At 65.9% G+C, this 17,841-nt stretch overlaps 1 protein-coding gene across 4 annotated transcripts in view; it reads right to left on the bottom strand.

Moving 5' to 3' along the window:
* The window catches only part of PKD1 (polycystin 1, transient receptor potential channel interacting), a 24,283-nt gene extending 9,395 nt beyond the window's left edge, over positions 1 to 14,888 (bottom strand). For 3 of the 4 annotated variants that reach the window (XM_045286109.1, XM_045286110.1, XM_045286108.1), the window contains exons 1-26: positions 14,823 to 14,888; positions 14,645 to 14,716; positions 14,304 to 14,473; positions 13,420 to 14,085; positions 13,064 to 13,247; positions 11,982 to 12,205; positions 11,662 to 11,777; positions 11,427 to 11,553; positions 11,006 to 11,253; positions 9,736 to 10,497; positions 9,322 to 9,453; positions 8,800 to 8,975; positions 8,577 to 8,710; positions 4,857 to 8,479; positions 4,603 to 4,752; positions 4,224 to 4,367; positions 3,779 to 4,058; positions 3,497 to 3,710; positions 3,270 to 3,429; positions 2,995 to 3,147; positions 2,640 to 2,784; positions 1,716 to 2,339; positions 1,470 to 1,626; positions 1,115 to 1,367; positions 805 to 1,000; positions 147 to 317 (exon numbers count right to left, since the gene is read on the bottom strand). In XM_045286109.1, coding sequence (XP_045142044.1) covers positions 147 to 317; positions 805 to 1,000; positions 1,115 to 1,367; positions 1,470 to 1,626; positions 1,716 to 2,339; positions 2,640 to 2,784; positions 2,995 to 3,147; positions 3,270 to 3,429; positions 3,497 to 3,710; positions 3,779 to 4,058; positions 4,224 to 4,367; positions 4,603 to 4,752; positions 4,857 to 8,479; positions 8,577 to 8,710; positions 8,800 to 8,975; positions 9,322 to 9,453; positions 9,736 to 10,497; positions 11,006 to 11,253; positions 11,427 to 11,553; positions 11,662 to 11,777; positions 11,982 to 12,205; positions 13,064 to 13,247; positions 13,420 to 14,085; positions 14,304 to 14,473; positions 14,645 to 14,716; positions 14,823 to 14,860 — 9,319 coding nt within the window. In that variant the 5' untranslated portion in view covers positions 14,861 to 14,888. Of the gene's footprint in view, positions 1 to 146; positions 318 to 804; positions 1,001 to 1,114; positions 1,368 to 1,469; positions 1,627 to 1,715; positions 2,340 to 2,639; positions 2,785 to 2,994; positions 3,148 to 3,269; positions 3,430 to 3,496; positions 3,711 to 3,778; positions 4,059 to 4,223; positions 4,368 to 4,602; positions 4,753 to 4,856; positions 8,480 to 8,576; positions 8,711 to 8,799; positions 8,976 to 9,321; positions 9,454 to 9,735; positions 10,498 to 11,005; positions 11,254 to 11,426; positions 11,554 to 11,661; positions 11,778 to 11,981; positions 12,206 to 13,063; positions 13,248 to 13,419; positions 14,086 to 14,303; positions 14,474 to 14,644; positions 14,717 to 14,822 lie in introns of those variants that run through there. The other variant, XM_045286111.1, reaches the window with a different exon arrangement.
* Positions 14,889 to 17,841: the final 2,953 nt, after the last annotated feature.

The raw sequence follows: 17,841 nt of genomic DNA on the forward strand, positions 1-17,841 counted from the left end.
GTTGGGCCCTGGGGGAGTGGCTAGGGCCTGGATGGGGCGTGGTTGGGCCCTGGGGGAGGAGCTAGGGCCTGGATGGGGTGGGGCCGAGCCCTGGGAGAGCGGTTGGGACTTGGGCGGGCAGGGCTGCGGAGTGAGGGCGCCCTGACCCTTGTTGTCGTGCCACACGCGAATCTTCCACAGGCTGCCCAGGCTGTGGGGCGTGGCGATCTGGAAAATGTCCAGGCTGTTGCGGTGGAAGGCCCCACTGCCGTCCAGGTGCCGGTGGCCACTGCGGCTCTCCGCCCCAAACAGCATGATACCCACGTGTGCGGTGGTGCCTGGCGGGGGTGGGGGGGAATAGGCCCAGTCATGTCACCTCACTGGCCGGGTACAGGTGACCTCCACCTGGGTAAGCAGGTGCCAGCCTAACACCGCAACACAGTCTGCCACCGCCCTAGGCAGCCACGGCTGTTGTTCTCCCACCCGCCACCGTGGCACAGGTGCCAGGTGCACACCCAGGCCCGCGCCATCACCTGGCTGCTCTCGGAGTTGGCTGTGACCAGTGTGCACACTACCCTCCCACTCCCATACAACTGTAACCTCAACTCCCCGCGCACCTGTAACCAGCATCCAGCATGTGTCTAGAGGGACCTTTGTAGGACCCTGGGCGCTACAGCCCAACCTTCGAGGCGTGTGGGCGCACACAGTGGGGTGCTGGCAGCCACCGAGGCCAGCGGGCAACCATGTCAATGCCAGGGCTGCGGCCCTAACACTTCCCACTCGCCGTCGAGAGAGGGCGCCCCAGAGAGCCACCGCCCTGCTCACCGGAGCCTCGGCCCCAGCCGGTCTTGACCAGGATCTCGTACTTGAAGCAGCCGCCCTTCCCGCAGAACGGGATGACGCGGACCCGACGCACATCCAGCTGGTCCAGCTTCCGCAGGAGCACCGCCATGACCGCGTAGGTCAGCAGGCACACAGCGCATGTCAGCAGGACGACGACGTTCATGCCCGCCGACGGCTCCTGCGAGGGGGGAGGCAGGAGGGCATCAGGTTGGGCTCCCCTGGACACACCACCACCCCCACCCACCCACCCACCCCCGACCAACAGCCCAGCCTGGAGGCTATCCTCACTCACAGGAAGGACGAAGCTGATGCGGCTGGGCGGCACCAGGAGGCTGGCGCCGAAGGCAGTGAGGTGGTGAGTGAGGCAGACGGCCTGGCGGGGCGAGGTCTCCTCCAGCGCCACAATCCCCTCCGTGCGCCAGGCCATGTCCTCCTCGCTGAAGTACTGGCACAGGGACGTGTAGAGGCCCACAGACACCTCCAGCGCTGACCAGTGGAAGTGGCTGGTCAGGTTCAGGTGGTAGCTCCCACCGGGCTCTGTGGTCCTGGGGGGCAGGGAGGGTGGGGGAGGCGTGTCAAAGCCCGATCTTAGTGCCCCACCATGCCCCACGGACCCACTCAGACAGCTCACTCGGGGACCAGCTCACCCGGGAGCAATGAAGAAGGTGTAGAGCCTGTGGTCCTTGCCCGCCAGCACCTGCAGGCTGATCCGCCGGCTAGCAGAGCAGTTGTATTCGTTGGGCCGGGCCGCCACATGCAGGTACACAGCCAGGTAGGGCTCGGGCTCCTCCGACAGGTAGGTCTCTGGGGGTGGTTGGCTGGGTCAGCGTGACCTGGGGGCTCCCCACATGCAGGCCAGCCCCCCTCCCCAAAGTGCCCCCTCGCCAGCGCACCATCAAGCACGGAGAAGGTGAGCTGCAGGTGCAGGGCAGCGGCTGGGTTGCTGCTCTCAGGGACCACCTCGGCGCTGACGGAGGCCCGCGGGGGCACAGTGGTGATGGCAGCGGCGGGCACGCTGTGGCCTGGGCCGGTGTTGCTGGGCACCGTGACAGTGATGGCGCGCTCGGAGGCCAGCCGCTCGATGGGGATCTGGTGGCCGGCCTGCGTCTGGAAGGCCATGGAGGCCACCTTTGTGGAGACAGTATAGTTGCCAATGTAGCCAAAGGGGAAGGGGTTGGAGTCCACCAGGAAGATGAGCTGCACCACCTCGCTGCGGCCGGCCAGCGCCCCACTGAAGGCGGCCGGGATGGAGAAGTGGCAGTCGGGGCTCACGGCCTGGCCCGCACACAGCAGGCTCAGAGGGTCCGAGCGCTTGCCCTGGGCCACGATCTCCTCGCCGGCCAGCGTCAGCGGCTCCTCATTGAGTACTCGCGAGCGCGTGAGGATGCACATGAGGGCGGACGACAGGTTGTAGGCCCGGGAGGCCACCAGCAGCGAGGGCTGCGCTGCTCCCAGCACGCCGGGGTCTCCTGGAGGCTGGCCCTGCACATCTGCACTGGCCAGGTGGATGAGGTCACCTGTGGAGATCAGCAGAAGACTGGGTTTAGAGTCGGGGTGCAGCCAGGAGGCGGCGGCTAGGGCAGTGGCGGTCCCTGGAGACTCTGAGCGGGGAGTTGAGCAGGAGGGAGAGTGGGCAGGAGGCAGGCTGCCGGGTCCCTGGAGGTGCCAGGGCAAAGGGGAAAAGGTCCTGGCAAACTGAGAGGTCCCTGGAGGTGCTACATGGGAGGCTGTGCAGACAGCGGGGTTGGAGAGAACAGGGGCCACGTGTCCTCGGGGTGGGTGCCGGGGGGCACCGGAGGGCGGTGGGGAGCGTGTACCAGTGATGTTGAGGATGCTGTCGGCGATGGTGGTGGGTGTCTCGGTGCCCTCAGTGGTCTCAGCCTGTAGGACGCCCATCATGGCCTCCAGTTTGTGCAGCGTCTTCTTCAGGCAGGGCTGACACACCAGCTCCCTGCGAGACACCTGGGGGAAGCTGGCCTGGGTCCCTGTGCCCCTGCTGAACGCCCCCGAAGCTCCCACCACCCTGGGCCCAAGAGGGTCTGACGGGGCCCCCCATCTGCCACCAACAGGGACCCTAAGCCTGCCTAGGTGGTGGGGGTGCCGGGAGCTGGCTTGGCCCTCATGCCCTGGGCCTACACGCTGCGCATCCGGATGGGTCGGGTGTGGGCGTACCGTGCACTGCGCCAGCGCGGCGGCAACCTGCTGGATGTCGTCCACCGTGTCCACACGCAGGGACACCAGCGTCTCGGTGACATTCCTGCGTATCTGGGCACGCAGCTGCCGTTCCTGGGCAGGCTCTGCCGCAGCTGCAGGAGTCTGCTCATACTGCAGGATGGGGGGCAGCGGGCAGGGCTGTCAGCCACTCCCAGACCCTACCCTGGACAGCTGTGGTCAGGAGGCTCCCTGCCCGTGCCCTGCCCAGCCCCACCCTGGCCTGCTATACTGACCTCGTTCAGCACAGTGACCAGGGCCAGGGAGTACTCGATGACGTGCTGGGGGTCGGCCTGTCGCAGCAGCCCAGGGAGCTTGCTCTCCGTGAGATCATGCAGCCAGCGCGTCAGGCCCACGGAGCCACCAGGAGGCTCGGGGGGCATGATGACCAGGGACCTGCGAGGAGGCCGCCATCAGCTGGGGAGCTGCCGCAGCCTTGGTGCCCGCAGGCCACATGGCTCACCTGTTGAGGGCAACCACAGCGGCACCCAGCTGGTCCCACACGAGCACGGCCAGGTGCACAGTGAACTGCGGGGGGAAGCCGGGCGGCAGCACCGCCCCATAGGCTGGCAGGCTGCCCTTGTAAACACAGAACTCCTCGCAGTGGCCCTGGCGGCAGCGTCGCAGCAGCAGCGCGTACAGCAGTGGAGCACCTGCATCCTCGGCATCGCGCCAGCCTGCAAGGCAGAGAGTCAGCAGGGCACGGGCAGGGCACGGCAGGGCCCCACTGGCCGGCTGCTCTCACCTGAACATGTGAAGTGCACCTTGGTGGTCAGGGCGTGCACGCCGTCCAGCGGGGAGAGGTGGCAGGAGCCGCCCAGTGGCGGGCGGTTGGGGGCGAGGCGGATGGACGCACAGCCCTCCTCCCCGCCCGACTGGCCCAGCACCGTCAGTGTGAAGATGTAGCCCTCGCCGTCGCGCAGGACGCCGCGCCGCACCACCAGCCGCATGCCTGCGCTGCCCGTCGACGTGCTTGCCTCATCCAGCACCAGCGTCTGATTGCCGAAGGTGCGCGCTGCCCAGCGCTGTGGGGAGGGGGGGTGGGGCCGGTGAGGGGGGGCCCAGCGAGGGCGGGGCAGTGAGGAGTGGGCCAAGTGAAGGAAGGGGCACAGCAAGGGTGCTGGATGGGCAAGGGGGCTAGGAAGTGAGGGGCAAGGGCCAGGGCTGCGGGGGCCAGATGGCTTACTCACCCCCTGCTTGGCGCCAGGGCCACAGTTGAGGCAGTGGCCCTCCAGGTAGAGGTGGGAGCTGCGGCTGACCTGGTACACGGCCTGTGCTTTGCAGGACACGCACTCCAGGGATACGATGGGCACCCGCCCACTGCGGATCAGCACCTATGGGGCAGGGAGACCACGGAGCTGACCTTGGCCCTGGAAGCAGCCCAAGGGCTATAGTCTTGAGCCCACTGAGCGGGGTCTGTCCTGGAGTGGGTCCACGCTAGCCCCTCCCCAAGGGCCCTTTGAGCACTACCTGGAGGCCCTGATTTGTCCGCACCCCCCCACCCCTATCTAGACCCTAGCCAAATCCACCCAAGGCACGCACACAGGTGTACAGACAGCCAGCACCTACCGTCTGGTTGGTCACCTCCTCCTTGCGGCCAGCCTTCCACACAGTCAGGTCAAAGGTGTACTCCACGCCGGCCTCCAGCCGCTCTCGAGGGATGGTGACCACGGGATTCCCTCGGGGCCCAAAATTCAGGGCACACCCACTGGCCTCACTCTGCAGATGGGGCACGCAAGGAGGGGTGGTAAGAGCCCGTCTCGCTGCCCACCCGCCCGCTCGCCCGCCTGGGGGCCCTCCCCTCCCGCTGCAGGGGCAGGGACCTGGGAGGCAGTGGTGGACGTGCACGCCCAGTGGAAGCTGAGCGGCGTCTGGTCGCCGTCCTCCAGGTTGGGGTCGTGCGAGCGGCGGCCGTCCAGCACCAGGTCCTGTGTGTCCGGCCACACGCGGGAGGAGCCGCCCTCGATGATGGGCACCAGGCGCTCGGGGGCCACTGTCACGTTGGCCTGCATGCTGCGGGCCAGTGGCGTGTCCCCAAAGGACACCACGAACACAAAGCAGTAGTATCCCACAGGCAGCACCAGCCGTGGCAACACCAGCTGCGGCCGGCTCACGTCCACGCCAGGCAGAGTGAGGGGGGCGGCCTGGCCAGGCCGCTGGCAGCTGGCGGTGCGATACACTTCCCACCGGTACTCTGTCTGGTAGGTGACGCAGCCACGCAGGTCTACGTGGGCCTCCAGGTAGTTGCGCTGCGAGCGGCGCATCAGCACCTGCGGGGGCAGAGCCACGTCCACGGTGGGCTCCTCGCAGGCCAGAACGTGCACGGTGACCGTGGCCTGCGCCACCATGAAGCTGACCAGGTTGGATGCGTTCACCTGCACACGGTAGTCCCCCGGCTGCAGGTAGGCATGAGCGGCCCAGGGCTCCTGCGTGGCCTGCGGGGGGGCCCCGTCCCCAAAGTCCCAGCGAAAGGCCACCCGGCGCGGGCTGGGGCTGGTGTCGGCCTGGAAGCGGGCCGAGCGGTTGGCGAAGAGGCGGCTGGTGTGCAGCGCCACGTGCTGCAGCACGTCCTGCACCTCCAGGCGCCGCGTGACGTTGACGCCCCCCAGCTCGTTGAAGGCGCGCACCTGCACCTCCAGCAGGCCGGCCGCCACGGGCGTGTAGGTGACCTCGCGGCCCGACAGGATGACCAGCGAGTCCCCCTGCACCTTCTGCAGCGAGAAGTACCAGGCATACTGCACACGGGAACCACGCTGCACACGCGCTGTGAAGTTCTGCTCTGCCCCGGTGGGCACGCCGGGCGGGCAGCAGTGCGGCGTCCACAGCCCGGCCACGGCCTCCAGCACGGCCACGCGCACCTGTGCCTGTGCCCGGCTCACGTGGTTCTCGGCCCGCACGCTCACCACGTAGTCCCCGGCACGTGGGAAGCTGCGCCAGAAACGAGGCCCGGCCAGCGGCTCGGCCTCAGCCCCACCCACCTGCAGGCGCAGCACCACGTCCGAGCCGGCGGCAAGCAGCACCTGGAAGTCCACCCGCTGCCCAGGCTCCACCACTTTGCTTCCCGCCCACAGCACCAGGCCCGCCACCGGCTCCTCCACCGTCAGGCTGCGAGTGGCCACCGTCCAGCTGACGGCATTGGAGGCGTTGAGCTGCACCGCAAAGGTGCCGGCCTCGGGGAAGGCCGTGGTCACCTGCTGGCCCTGCAGCCTGCGGCCCCCAGGCACCACCCAGCTCCAGCTCACGTCGGTGCCGGCAGCCAGCTGGCCCTGGAAGGCTATGGTGGTGCCAGCCACCACAAAGCCTCCATCCAGCTCGCCAGCCTCAATGGTGAGGCCGGCCACAGGGACCTGCACCAGCACCGCCACGGAGGCGTTGGCCGCACCCAGTGCATTCTCAGCTGTGACGGTGACCAGGTGCAGGCCAGGGCTGCCAAATGTGTGGGTGGTGGCAAGGTCTGTGGTCACCCAGCTCGGCCCGCCCTCGAGGCCCCAGGTGAACGTAATGCCACTGCCACCCTCCAGGTGGGCGACCAGGGTGACGCTGGCATGGGTGGCGACAGGGTTGGGGGTGGCGGTCACAGCCAGAGCCCCCACGGGGTCCAGGAAGCACAGCGTGCGGTTGGCTGTGGCACTGCCCAGTAGGTTGGCAGCCCGCAGCTGGACGAGGTAGGCCCCCGGCTCAGGCACGCTGAGGGGAAAGAGGCGGCCGGCAGCAGCCAGCACGGCACCCCCAGTGCGCTGGGCGGTCCAGCTGTAGGAGACGTTGGTGCCCTCGCGGACGGTGGCCTGCAGGGGCAGCGTGCGGTTGGTGGGGAAGCAGCCACCGCTGCTGCCCGCCACCTGGAGCCCCTCAATGGCCTGCAGCACGTAGACGAAGATGCTGTCCTGGGCGGCGCCCACCGCGTTCTCCGCCGTGACGATGATGTTGAAGGTCCCCACTGAGCGGAAGGTGTAGGAGATGGTGGGGCCCCCGGGGATGGGGGTGCAGCGGTCGCACAGCACCCACGAGTAGTGGGCGTCGCTGCCCGTCTCCAGCGTCGTGCTGAAGCTCACGCTGCCGTTGAGCGGGACCACCGTGCGACTGGCGTTGACCCGCAGCCCCTGCACCCGCCGTGCCACCATCACGTTCAGCTGCGCCTCGCCCCGGCTCACCTCGTTCCAGCCGGCCACCGAGACGGTGAAGCGGCCGGTGTGGTTGTAGGTGTGGGAGACCTGGGGGCCCTCCAGCCGAGTGCCATCCCCCAGCTCCCACAGGTAGTGGGCGGGGCTGCCGCGGCCCACCGCCAAAAACCAGTAGGGCTGCCGGGCCTCCAGCACGCGGGAGCCGTTGACGGAGATGCCCTCCAGCACCACAGGCTGCTGCACCTCCACCAGGGCAGAGTCGTTGCCCACCGACACGTTGTTGGACGCAGTGACTGTGGCCAGATAGGAGCCTGTCTCCTGGTAGGTGTGGGTGGCCTCGGGGGCCCCTGGGCGGACGGCCTCCTCGGTGCCCCAGTCCCAGGTGTAGCGGTACGAGAAGGGGGGCCAGGCACGCGCCTCCAACCGGGCAGCCTCCCCGAGCCGCACGAACTGCCGGTCCGGCCACAGTGTGACGTTGCCCAGCTCGGGCTCCACACACACGCTGGTGAAGTAGTGGGCCTTGTTGGCGCGGCTCGACAGCACCAGGACCAGTGGGAAGGTGCCACTGCGCGTGAAGTTGTGCGTCACCACGGGGCGCCCTCGGACAGTGACGTTGGGCGAGCCGTCCCCGAAGGTCCACTCAAAGACATAGTGGGCGGGGTTGCCGGTGACGTGGGCCGTCAGCGGGGCCGCGGGCTGGGTGGGGATGCAGCCGGTGGGCTCCAGGCGCAGCACCTCCAGGACGAAAACACACACGGGCTGGCTCAGGGTCAGGCGGCCGGCGGGGCTTGCTGCCGTCACCGTCACGGTGTGGTTCTGAGCCCGCAGGTACACGTGCCGGGCGGTGGGCTCGGGCCCGGACAGGATGGTGCCGTCACCCATGTCGAAGGTCCAGGTGATGTTGTCTCCGGCCTCCAGGGTGGCACTGACCGTCACAGGTGCACCCTGCTCGGCGGCAGGGCCCAGGTCCACGTGGAGGCCACGTGGTGCCTCCAGGACGTGGACGTCCGCCTGTGCCACGGAGCAGCTCAGTGTGTTGTTGGCCTCCAGGCGGACGTGGTACGTGCCCCTCGCAGAGAAGGTGTGGTTGGCGGCTGGCTCGGACTGCAGCCTGGTGGGGGTGCTGTCCCCAAAGTCCCAGGTGTACAGGGTGCCCCCGGGCATGGGTGTGGGCAGCGGAAAGAAGGTCACGGGATGGCCAGCCACCAGAACACGGCTGCTCACTCCCACAGCCAGAGCAGGCAGGGCAGCCCGCACACGGACGGGGACCTGCTGGGTCAGGTTCTCGAAGGTGTTGGACACGAGCAGGGTCAGGTTGTAGTCACCTGCAGGGACAGACCAGCCCATGGGATGGCGGTGAAGGGGGGACCAAGCCCCCCCCCCCCCCGCCCCGTGGAGGAGGTGATGCGGCCCCGACCTCACCTGGGGTGACGTAGGTGTGTGTGGCATTGTGTTGCACCAACACCTGGGCCAGCGTGGGCTCCGGGACTGGGAAGGACTCGTCGTATGGGGGCCGGAACTGGCCAAGCACTTGTTCCCCGTCCCCAAAGGTCCACCTAGTGGGGCAGGGGCAGGCAGTCGGTGGAGGGAGGCGTGGATGCCCAGCCTCAGCCCACCCCGAGGCCCCCCAGCCCTGCCCACTCACAGGAAAGCCACCTCGACGGCCGAGTCCACCAGCACGCTGGCTGTCAGTGCCAGCGTGGCGTTCTGGGGCAGCACGGGTGGCAGGGCCGACACCCACAATCCCCGCATGCGGTTCATGCGCTCGACAGAGACGTTGTAGTGGACGGTGACGTGGCTCACGTGGTTGGAGGCCGTCAGCTGCCGAGGTGGGCACAGGTGAGCCAAAGGGTGACCAGGGCACCACAGCCCCATAGGTGCCCCACGGCTGACACCACGAGACCCGTACCCATGCCCTCAGCTGCCACCACGAGCCCCAACATACGTTCCTCAGTCGCTGCCGACTGGGCCCCCCACAAGCTCCCAAGCCAGCAGCATCACAGCGTCCCTGAGGCTGTATCCCCACACATCCCCAACCACCACCTCAGAGTCCCTGAGGCCACATGCCCCAGTCACTATCCCAGGGTCTTTAAGGCCACACCTCCCCAGACCCTTGCCACCACCCCAGGGTCCCCAGGCACAGATGAGGGGGAGGGCACTGCCACACCGAGAGCTTGAAGGTGGTCGCACTCTGGTAGATGACATTGAAGACGACGTTGTGGAAGGTCAGAGACTGCTTGTCATCGATGGTCCACTGGAAGGCCACGTCCGAGCCGGCTTCCAGCATGGGGCTGTACCTCTGCAGGCAGAGACTGCTCAAGACCTGACGCCCCTCCTCCCACCGGCCCCTCCACTGGACATGCACCCCACTGCCCTGTGGCTCAGGTAGCTGAGTCCACCTTTCGGGGTTCCCCTAGAGCTGGGGTGGACACCCCGCAGGTCCGCTGGTGGCTGCGTGAGGCCACATGGGAAGTGGAAGTTCTGGGGAAGGGACCTGGTTCTGAGTGTCGTAAGGGGTTCTAGGTGGGGGTCGGGGTCAGGCACGGGGGTTCTGGGCCAGTGGGAGGCCCAGCCCACTCACCACAAGGACGCCCTGCAGCACGCGGGCCTCGGGGCTGGGTGCAGCTCGCAGGCCTCGCACGGGCTCCTGCGCGGTCACCCGAAGGCTGAGGTGGGCCTGGCTGCCGCCGCTCTGCACCAGCACCTCCACGGGGTGCTCACCTTCCCCGAGCCCTGGCAGGGTGAGCACCGAGAAGAGCGTGCCGTTGGGCTGCTGGGGACAGCTGGGCAGCAGAGCGTCCACCGCTGCGGGGCAGGGGGCCTCGAAGGGAGCACTAGCGTTGCCCCCAGGCCAGCGGGCAGTGGCCGTGGCCGTGGCGTTGCCATCCATGTCCACCGCTAGCACCACGGCCGAGTGGTTGGTGGGCACGTAGAGGTGGCCGTCGAGGATGGGGGGGTGCACGACGCGCAGCCCGGCCACAGGAGAGCCCACGGTGAAATTGCAGGAGAGGTTGTGCGAGGCTACGGCGCTAGCCACCGTGGCCTGCACTGCGTAGAGACCAGGGCGCTGCAGCCCAGGCTGGGGGCTCGGGCCCAGCAGCGGCGTGAGGCGCTCCGTGGCTCCCAGCAGCCGCAGGGCACAGGCTGGCCCAGCAGGGGCCTCCTCCAGCTGGGTGGGTAGCCGGGTGAGCCAGGTGGAGGCGTTGGCTGAGAGGTAAGGGGCTGAGGGAGCCGAAGGACTGAGGGCCAGGGGGCAGTGCAGAAGGGCCCCGGGACCAGCGTCATGCTGCAGGGCCAGGAGGTCCCCGGGGAGCAAGGACACGTCCAGGCCATGGACAGCAATCTGTGGAGAGGAAGGGGGGTTGAAGGGCATCCCCACCCAGGGCTCCGCAGGGTACCCGGGGGCGGTGGCACTGGATAGGCTGGGAAGCTGCTACCCTGGGATCTCAGCAGTCCCCGCCCCTCCCCATCTACTCAGGCAGGACAGCACTGCCGCGCAGCATCCACAGCCCCAGCAGTGCCTTGGAGACCCGGCTCACTAAGAGCTTCTCGGAGTTGGTTGGGGGCTGGGGACTCTAGGAGGCCCAGACGGGGGCTCACACAGAGAGGAGTCACCGGACGAAGATGACCGAGCCATGCCAAGGCCCCAGGGAGCAGGGCTGGGACACAGGCCCCGGGGGCAGAAGGGTGCTTGGGGAGGACAAGGGAGACAAGGTGAGGGGGGCTGGATGCCAGGTAGGGAAACATACTGAGTACTATAGAGGGCCCGGGGGAGATGGGGGCCAGGTAGGGGCATGCACCGAGTAGTGTGGGAGGCCCATGGGAGACCAGGCCAGGGGAGAGGCGCGTACCGAGTACTGTGTGGGGGGCCCCGCGGGCACAGTCAGCAGCAGCTCCCTCCACAGGGTGTAGTCTGTCCCAGGCAGCCTGGGTGCCGGTGGGGTACTGTTGACACAGGCTTGAGGCACGTGGGGTGGATCCAGGGTCTTGCTGGTGTTACCCAAAGGGCACCAGCTTCCCTCGGGCACTCGAGCTGGGGCCATTGTGGTGCCACTCTCCAGAGTGCCTAGCTCAGGCTCACTGCTATTTTCAGGGGACCCTACATGGAAGAAGTGGTTCTCGGACCCCGGCTCACAAACGGCTCACAGCCCAAAGTCCCAGCGTACCGGGCCAGGCTGCACTGCACCGCCCCCCTGCATGATCCACCCACCGGACACTAGCCAGGGGCTCAGACATAAGGTAAGAGGGGTGCACGGGGCCCTCAGCTCCCACCTACAGCTCCGGTGGGCCGGAACACCTGCAGCCTCAGCTGGGCAGGCCGCCTGAGCACCTGGGTCCCCACCTCAGCCACTGTCAGGAAGGCCTCGTGCCTCAGGCTCAGGCTGGGGAAGACCATCACCTGGGGGCAGGGGTGTCACTCAGCCAAGCCTTCCTGGAGCTGCCCATGCCCCCCACCCCCATAGCTGGTGGGCATGGCCAGGAGTCAGGGACCTGGAGTGCGGCCTACCTCCACGGGTGCCTGGGGGGCCTCCAGGGCCTCCTGCTGCACCAGGGGGCTCAGGGGGCCTTCTAAGTCCCCACTGGGCGCACCTACGAGGATGGTCTCGGCGTCCCACACAGGGCCTGAGGGCGAGTCTGCAGTAAGGCTGGTGGATGGTGTGGGCCCCATGCCAGGGTCGGAGCCAGGGGTGGGAGGGCAGGGTAGGCTGGGCAGAGGTTGGATGTTCTATCGCCCCGCCCCACCGCCACACTAGGGTCAGTAGAGTCTGGGCAGGGGGGCGGGCCGGGTTGGGTGGGAGGCTGCTGTCAGGCCAGCAGGCCGCTTACCCCCGGGCCGAAGCTCGCAGACGTAACTGTGTGGCACCGAGCACAGGTCCGTGTTGCACTGGCCGGCAGGGCCCAGGCGCACGCAGTGCTCCGCAGTGGCAGGGTGGGGCTCCCCGGGCAGCCAGTTTTGGCAGCTCTCCAGGCTGAATGCTTCACCCCGTGGAGCCGCACCCGCCTCCTCCACCCCCTCCACAGCCGAGAAACCAATCCACACGTCCAGGCCCCTGCGGGCATACGGTGGTGGGCAGGGGCAGAGGACACAGGCTTCCTGGAACCTCTCCTCTCCCATCCTGCCTTCTGGGTGTAACCACCATCACCCTGAGTGCCAAGCGGGGAAACAGACTCAGAGGTGAGACCTGGAGAGCCAGACCAGACAGTCTGCCTTGGGGCCCAGAGCAGCACCCCACCTGCCACACACCTGGTGGGGGTGGGGGGGCATGCTCCCTGAGGGGCCTTTATCAGAGCAGACACACTGCTCACCTTGCAGACACCCCTGGGCCAACGTTGGGGATCAAGAGAGCCTCATACCAACCCCTAACTCGGAGCCCTCCACCCTACCAGCCCTGGGTCCCCGTAAGTGCAAGGTGTAAGGTTAGGTGTGAGGTCAGAGGCAGGTGTAGATGAAGGTAGGGCATGGTGGAGGCAGGTTTCAATGGGGCACACGTGGAAGTGGAAGCATGGTAAGTGTAGATTAGGGTGGGGACACAGGGGCAGGTAGAAGTTGGAGCAGGTATAGGCACAGGTGGGTGTGGGGCAGGTGGAAGGAGGGCAGGGGCAGAGTGGAGGTGTGGGTGTAGGTAGAAGTGAGGCAGGCATGTGTGTGCATGGAGACATACATGTCAGTGAAAGGTGAGACACAGGTGAGCATAAGTGGGTACTGGGGCAGGGGCTGTTGGACGGAGGTGCAGGTACAGGTGGGGAGAGCAATGGGCACAGGTGGGACCAGCACAGGTAGGAGCAGGTGCAGGGCTGCAGGCACAGGTGGGGGCAGGTGGATGGAGGTGCAGGGCTGTGGGGGCAGGCACAGGGCTGCTAACAGATCTGAGCTCTGGGGGGAGACTGGCTGCCAGGACGGGGCGCACCTGGTGACCTGGGAGACGAGGAAGTGCTGGACGTCAGGGCTGTCCACCATGGCCAGCGCGGCCCCGGCCCAGGTGTGGCACAGATCCTGGGCCTGTAGCCAGGGTGCCTTCTCAGCCACCAAGCGGTAGCAGTGCCCATTGCCAGGGAAGATCTCCGTGCCGGAGGGGCAGAGGGGGTGCACCGCTAGACCGCAAACAGAGCGGGGCTTGAGGGTGTGACACGGGCTGAGGGGCTGCCTCCCCCCGGGGGCTGGGGGAGGAGCAGGAGGGGAAGAGGGCTCCCAGGGGCCCAGCTATGCGTGGGGAGGCAGGAGGGCCAGGAGGCCAGGGTGGGGCTCCCAGGGGTGCACCCACACCTCGGGCAGGCTGCTCGTCCAGGGCCACGATGCTGTAGGTGACCTCCAGGCCGGTGCCACCTCGATTCCGAAGGCTGAGCTCCAGGCCCTGGTGGCTGCGCACCGAGGCAGGGCACAGGAGCTCCAGGACAGCAGGCACCGCCTCCACCCGCACCTCGGAGGCCAGCTGGGCCGAGGCAGCCCCCAGGGCCAGCCTGGCCTTCACGGGGTAGTGGCCAGGAAGCAGGTAGCGGTGTGTGGCTGTAGCCCCGGCCATGTCCACCTCAGGGGAGCCGTCGCCAAAGTCCCAGCACACGGAGCCAACAGGGAGGGGGGCAGTGACACGGAAGGCCACGGGGCGGCCAGCAGCCAGGGCCCCTCGGGGTGACTCCAGCGTGGCCCCCGGGGAGGCGGGGAAGACGTGTGGGAGCAGCGTGGGGCCCCCACAGGCGGGGGGCCGGGGGGCACCGTTGCAGAGGGACAGGCAGTCCGCAGAGGCGTTAGGGGACCGGGCCACCCCACAGAGACACATGCCCTGCTCAGACAGCGCAGCCAGGCCACGGCCCATGGAGAAACAGAAGGCACTGCAGGCCTCAGGTGCCAGTGGGTCCTCGTGGGCCACTGAGAAGGCCACCAGCGCTGAGGCCCCTGAGCTGTTGTCGGGGAGGCAGGCAATGTACTCCTCACCTGGGGACAGACAGGCAGGGGCTGAACTTCAACACACCCTCTCCGGCCCTCTGCCACCTGAAGCCCAGGCCCTCCTTAGACATGGTGGGGACATCCCTTCCCGCAGGGCCCTGACTGCCACCTGCCCCCTCTCACTGACACACACACCTGCCCCAAACTGGGTTCTCCAGGAGCCCAAGTACCAGCCAAGCCAGCCAACCACTTTTTGCCTGACTCACCACAGCCGCTGTCCAGGAAGGGGGCACTGAGCAGGGGCTGCCCGGCCAGGGGGCCCGGCCCCGCACAGGTGGTACCCTCGGGCTGGCCCAAACGTACTCCCTGCGCCCGCGCCCAGCGCGGCAGCCAGGCCAGGCCACAGCCACACTCGAGCGGGTTCCCGCTCAGGTCTCTGTAGGGAGGGGTAGGTCCATGCTCAGGGACCTGGGGTCTGGGCACCCCCTCTCACCACCCAGGGCCCTCCCATCCAGGGTCTGCAGGCAAACTTTAAGGAGCACAGAGGTTGGGCAGGTGGGCAGGGCAGGACCACAGGCACACCGCCCTCCCATGACCCCAAACTCACAGGTCACTTAAATTAAATAAATTAGCAAACATTCCTTCTTCTAACGCAGAAATCTTGTTGTTGCTCACGTCCCTGGAAGAGAGCAGCACGGGGCATGTTGGGGGGACGCCCCCAGAGCCGAGGGGGGGGGCATGAACCACCCCTGCTCAGCTCACAGTCCCCTCCCCCAGGCACTCACAGCTCCGTCAGGCCCGAGAGGTTTGCCAGGAGCCCCATGTCCAGTGCTCGGAGGAGGTTGTGGGAGACGTCCCTAGGGGCAAGAGGCCTGGTCAGTGCTGGACCCCAACTGTGAACCAGAGTCACCCTCAGCCTTCAGCTGTAGCCCAGCTCGCCCTCCCCATGCCTGGCCTGGCCTGGCGTGCGTGCGTGCGTGCGTGTGTGTGTGTGTGTGTGTGTGTGTAGTGGCGGGGTGGGAGGGTCTTTTCTGAGGGGGCATGCAAATGAAGGCTTGTCGGGAGGGCCTGGGCCTCTCACACCTTCCAAACCAGCATAGGCATGTGCCCCGCCTCCCCTGCCCACGAGATCCTAGCTGTTTCAGAAGTTGTCAGACAGCCACGTCACTGGACCAGGGGCCACACATGCAGGAAGGCCCCTGGGCAGGGTGGCTAGGGCCTGCCTCACTATTCCTGAAACGGCCCAAGATGCTCTAAGTGGGAAGGCTTCTACTGGCTGACCCCAGCCTGGCTATGATGGTGGGGGGTCAGGTGCAGTTAGACCCCACTGGACCAACAAGATCATCGGGAAGCAAAAAGCAGCAAGAACGGGCCAAACATAACTTTGTGAATTTACAGAATTTTAAACTGAGCAGCAGGCGGTGGGGGGTGGGCTGATTGGTGGAAGAGAGGGACACCCCCCCTCCCCTACCCCACCCCCCTACACACACACACCCACCATCCAAGAGAGGGCAGGGCCTGGAAAAAGCTACCAAGGAGCAGAGAAACAGTGTATCGATATATCAGAGACTAACAGATTAAACCGGTTACAGAGTTGCCATCCCACCCACAATGATCACACTCAAGATTAGAGGCCCAACTACAAACGAAGGGGTCAACAAACCCTATACAGCTCCCTCAAACCAAGCCAGAGACTAGCGCATCAGTTCCCACTCACAGCGGACCAGAGGACTGACCAGAACTGTCCCAAGGGCTTCCAAGGCCTTCAGTCTTTATGGAAACAGACCAGCGGAACAGGAAGTTTGTAGGAGGGCTGCCCTCTCTCCAAACAACAAAAAACACCATGCCAACCCCCCCACCCCCGCCAAATGAAACAAAACCAAACCCAGAGATAAAAATGAGAGCAACTGACCAGAAACACAAATCGTGGAGGTTATGTAAACAACTACACTCCATTAGAAGAGACCCTGGTTTAAACAATGTAGCCGGTTCAGACGCTGTAATTCCCACTGTGAGCCCAGCACTCCCCCCTCGCGGCCAGCTCTGGTACTGCAGCTCTGTCAACCCCGCTTAGGTCTCAAAAGATTTTCAAACGTGCAGTCCAACATCTACCACTCGGGGGGACTGGTGGTAAGGAGAGTGAAGGCATGCCCATCCCCAAAGTATAAAAGGAAAGAAAGATCCAAGGGCGCTGACGTTCATCTCCCCGGTAGGCAGGACCTGGGTCCTCCCTGTGGCCAATGCAGGAAGGGCAGCAGCGAGGAGCCTGCAGGCCCTGGGTGGACGCCCGGCCCCTGAAGGCTCTGGAAGTTTGAATAGATGGAGGGCAGTTCAGATGCTGGGGGCAGGAGGGCAGGGCTGCTGTCGCTTCAGTGTCCCATCTCTGACAATGGAGGGTCCCACTCTCCCCACTTGGCCTCTCAGTGCCTAGAAAACACGCAGGTTCCAGGGCCTCATCCACCCCAGGCACGCTCAGCCCCACGTGCTCCCAAGCCCTAGTGGATTCACAGAGAACCACCCTGGGCAGACTGTCCTGGTAGCCCCAACACACTCCTGCAGCACTACCATCCCCCATGCACTCGGTCCAGCATTCCCCAAGCAGGACGGCCCACAGGGTAATGCCCTGATCCCGGTAGGGACTTCCCCGACCTGAAGTCTCAATGGTTATAGAATCTGCCTTTAAGGAGGAATCAGCGTGTGTGTGTGTGTGTGTGTGTGTGTGTGTGTGTGTGTGCATGTGTGCACGTGGGGTTTAAGGAGATGATGGGAGAATCACTATCTGCAGGGTGCGGGATGGGGCTGGGGACACTGGGAGCATGGGGTAATACGGGGGACAAACAAGGCTGGGGTCTACCTGGCCCACACCTGCCTCCACATGGCCACGGGGTCACCAGGGGCCAGCTCCCAGCATGGCTCTGCAGGAGCAGGAAACAGGGAAAACCGAACTCTTTTTTTTTTTTTTAAACCGAACTCTTAAGATGCTTTCTTTCCACGCCCCATTTTCTGGAAAATCCATCAGAAACAGCAGCCAGAGGAGCACCTGAGGGACAGCTCAGCCTCAATGCAGGAAGCACAGTGCCCACCCAGGGCTCTGGCCCTTGGGTCCCAGAACGCCTGGAGGGATTGGTTTTATCCTTATAAAGTCTGGCAGTCTGGCCCCCACCAAGGTGCCTCCCTGCCACCCCAAACCTGGCCACAACCCCCAGCCTGACCACAGAGAGGCTAGGTGGCGGGACTGGGTCAGACCTGCATGGGGGAGCCCAGGGGTAGGAAGGGGTCTTGGGGAGGATCCTAGCAGCCCCCTGGGGTCAGCCGAGTTCTGCGTCTCCATCTGCTTCTGACATCACAGTGTGTGTGTGTGTGTGTTTGGGGGTGGGGGGGCACCGAGGCCTGGCCAGTTCTCCCGCAGCTCCCAACATCTCAGCCTGCTAACCCACCCCCACATGTAGGAAGCCCGTGGAGCCCAGGATGGGGGCACGGTCAGTCTCCCCACATCAGGCATCCTCAAACTATGGCCCGTGGGCCACATGCGGCCCGCTGAGGACATTTATCTGGCCCGCCAGGTATTTTTGCCACATTTGTTTTTTTACTTCAAAATAAGATATGTGCAGTGTGCATAGGAATTTGTTCATAGTTTTTCTTTTTAAACTATAGTCCGGCCCTCCAACGGGTCTGAGGGACAGTGAACTGGCCCCCTGTTTAAAAAGTTTGAGGACCCCTGCTCCACATTGCCCACCTCAACTGGGCCACCCTGTAGGCTGGTGCCACGCCCCAAGCTGAGGATACCCATCAGGGGCCCCACAG

Source organism: Echinops telfairi, unplaced genomic scaffold, assembly GCF_000313985.2.
Source record: "Echinops telfairi isolate 266 unplaced genomic scaffold, ASM31398v2 ScPeMD7_5;HRSCAF=22, whole genome shotgun sequence".
Lineage (NCBI taxonomy): Eukaryota > Metazoa > Chordata > Mammalia > Afrosoricida > Tenrecidae > Echinops > Echinops telfairi.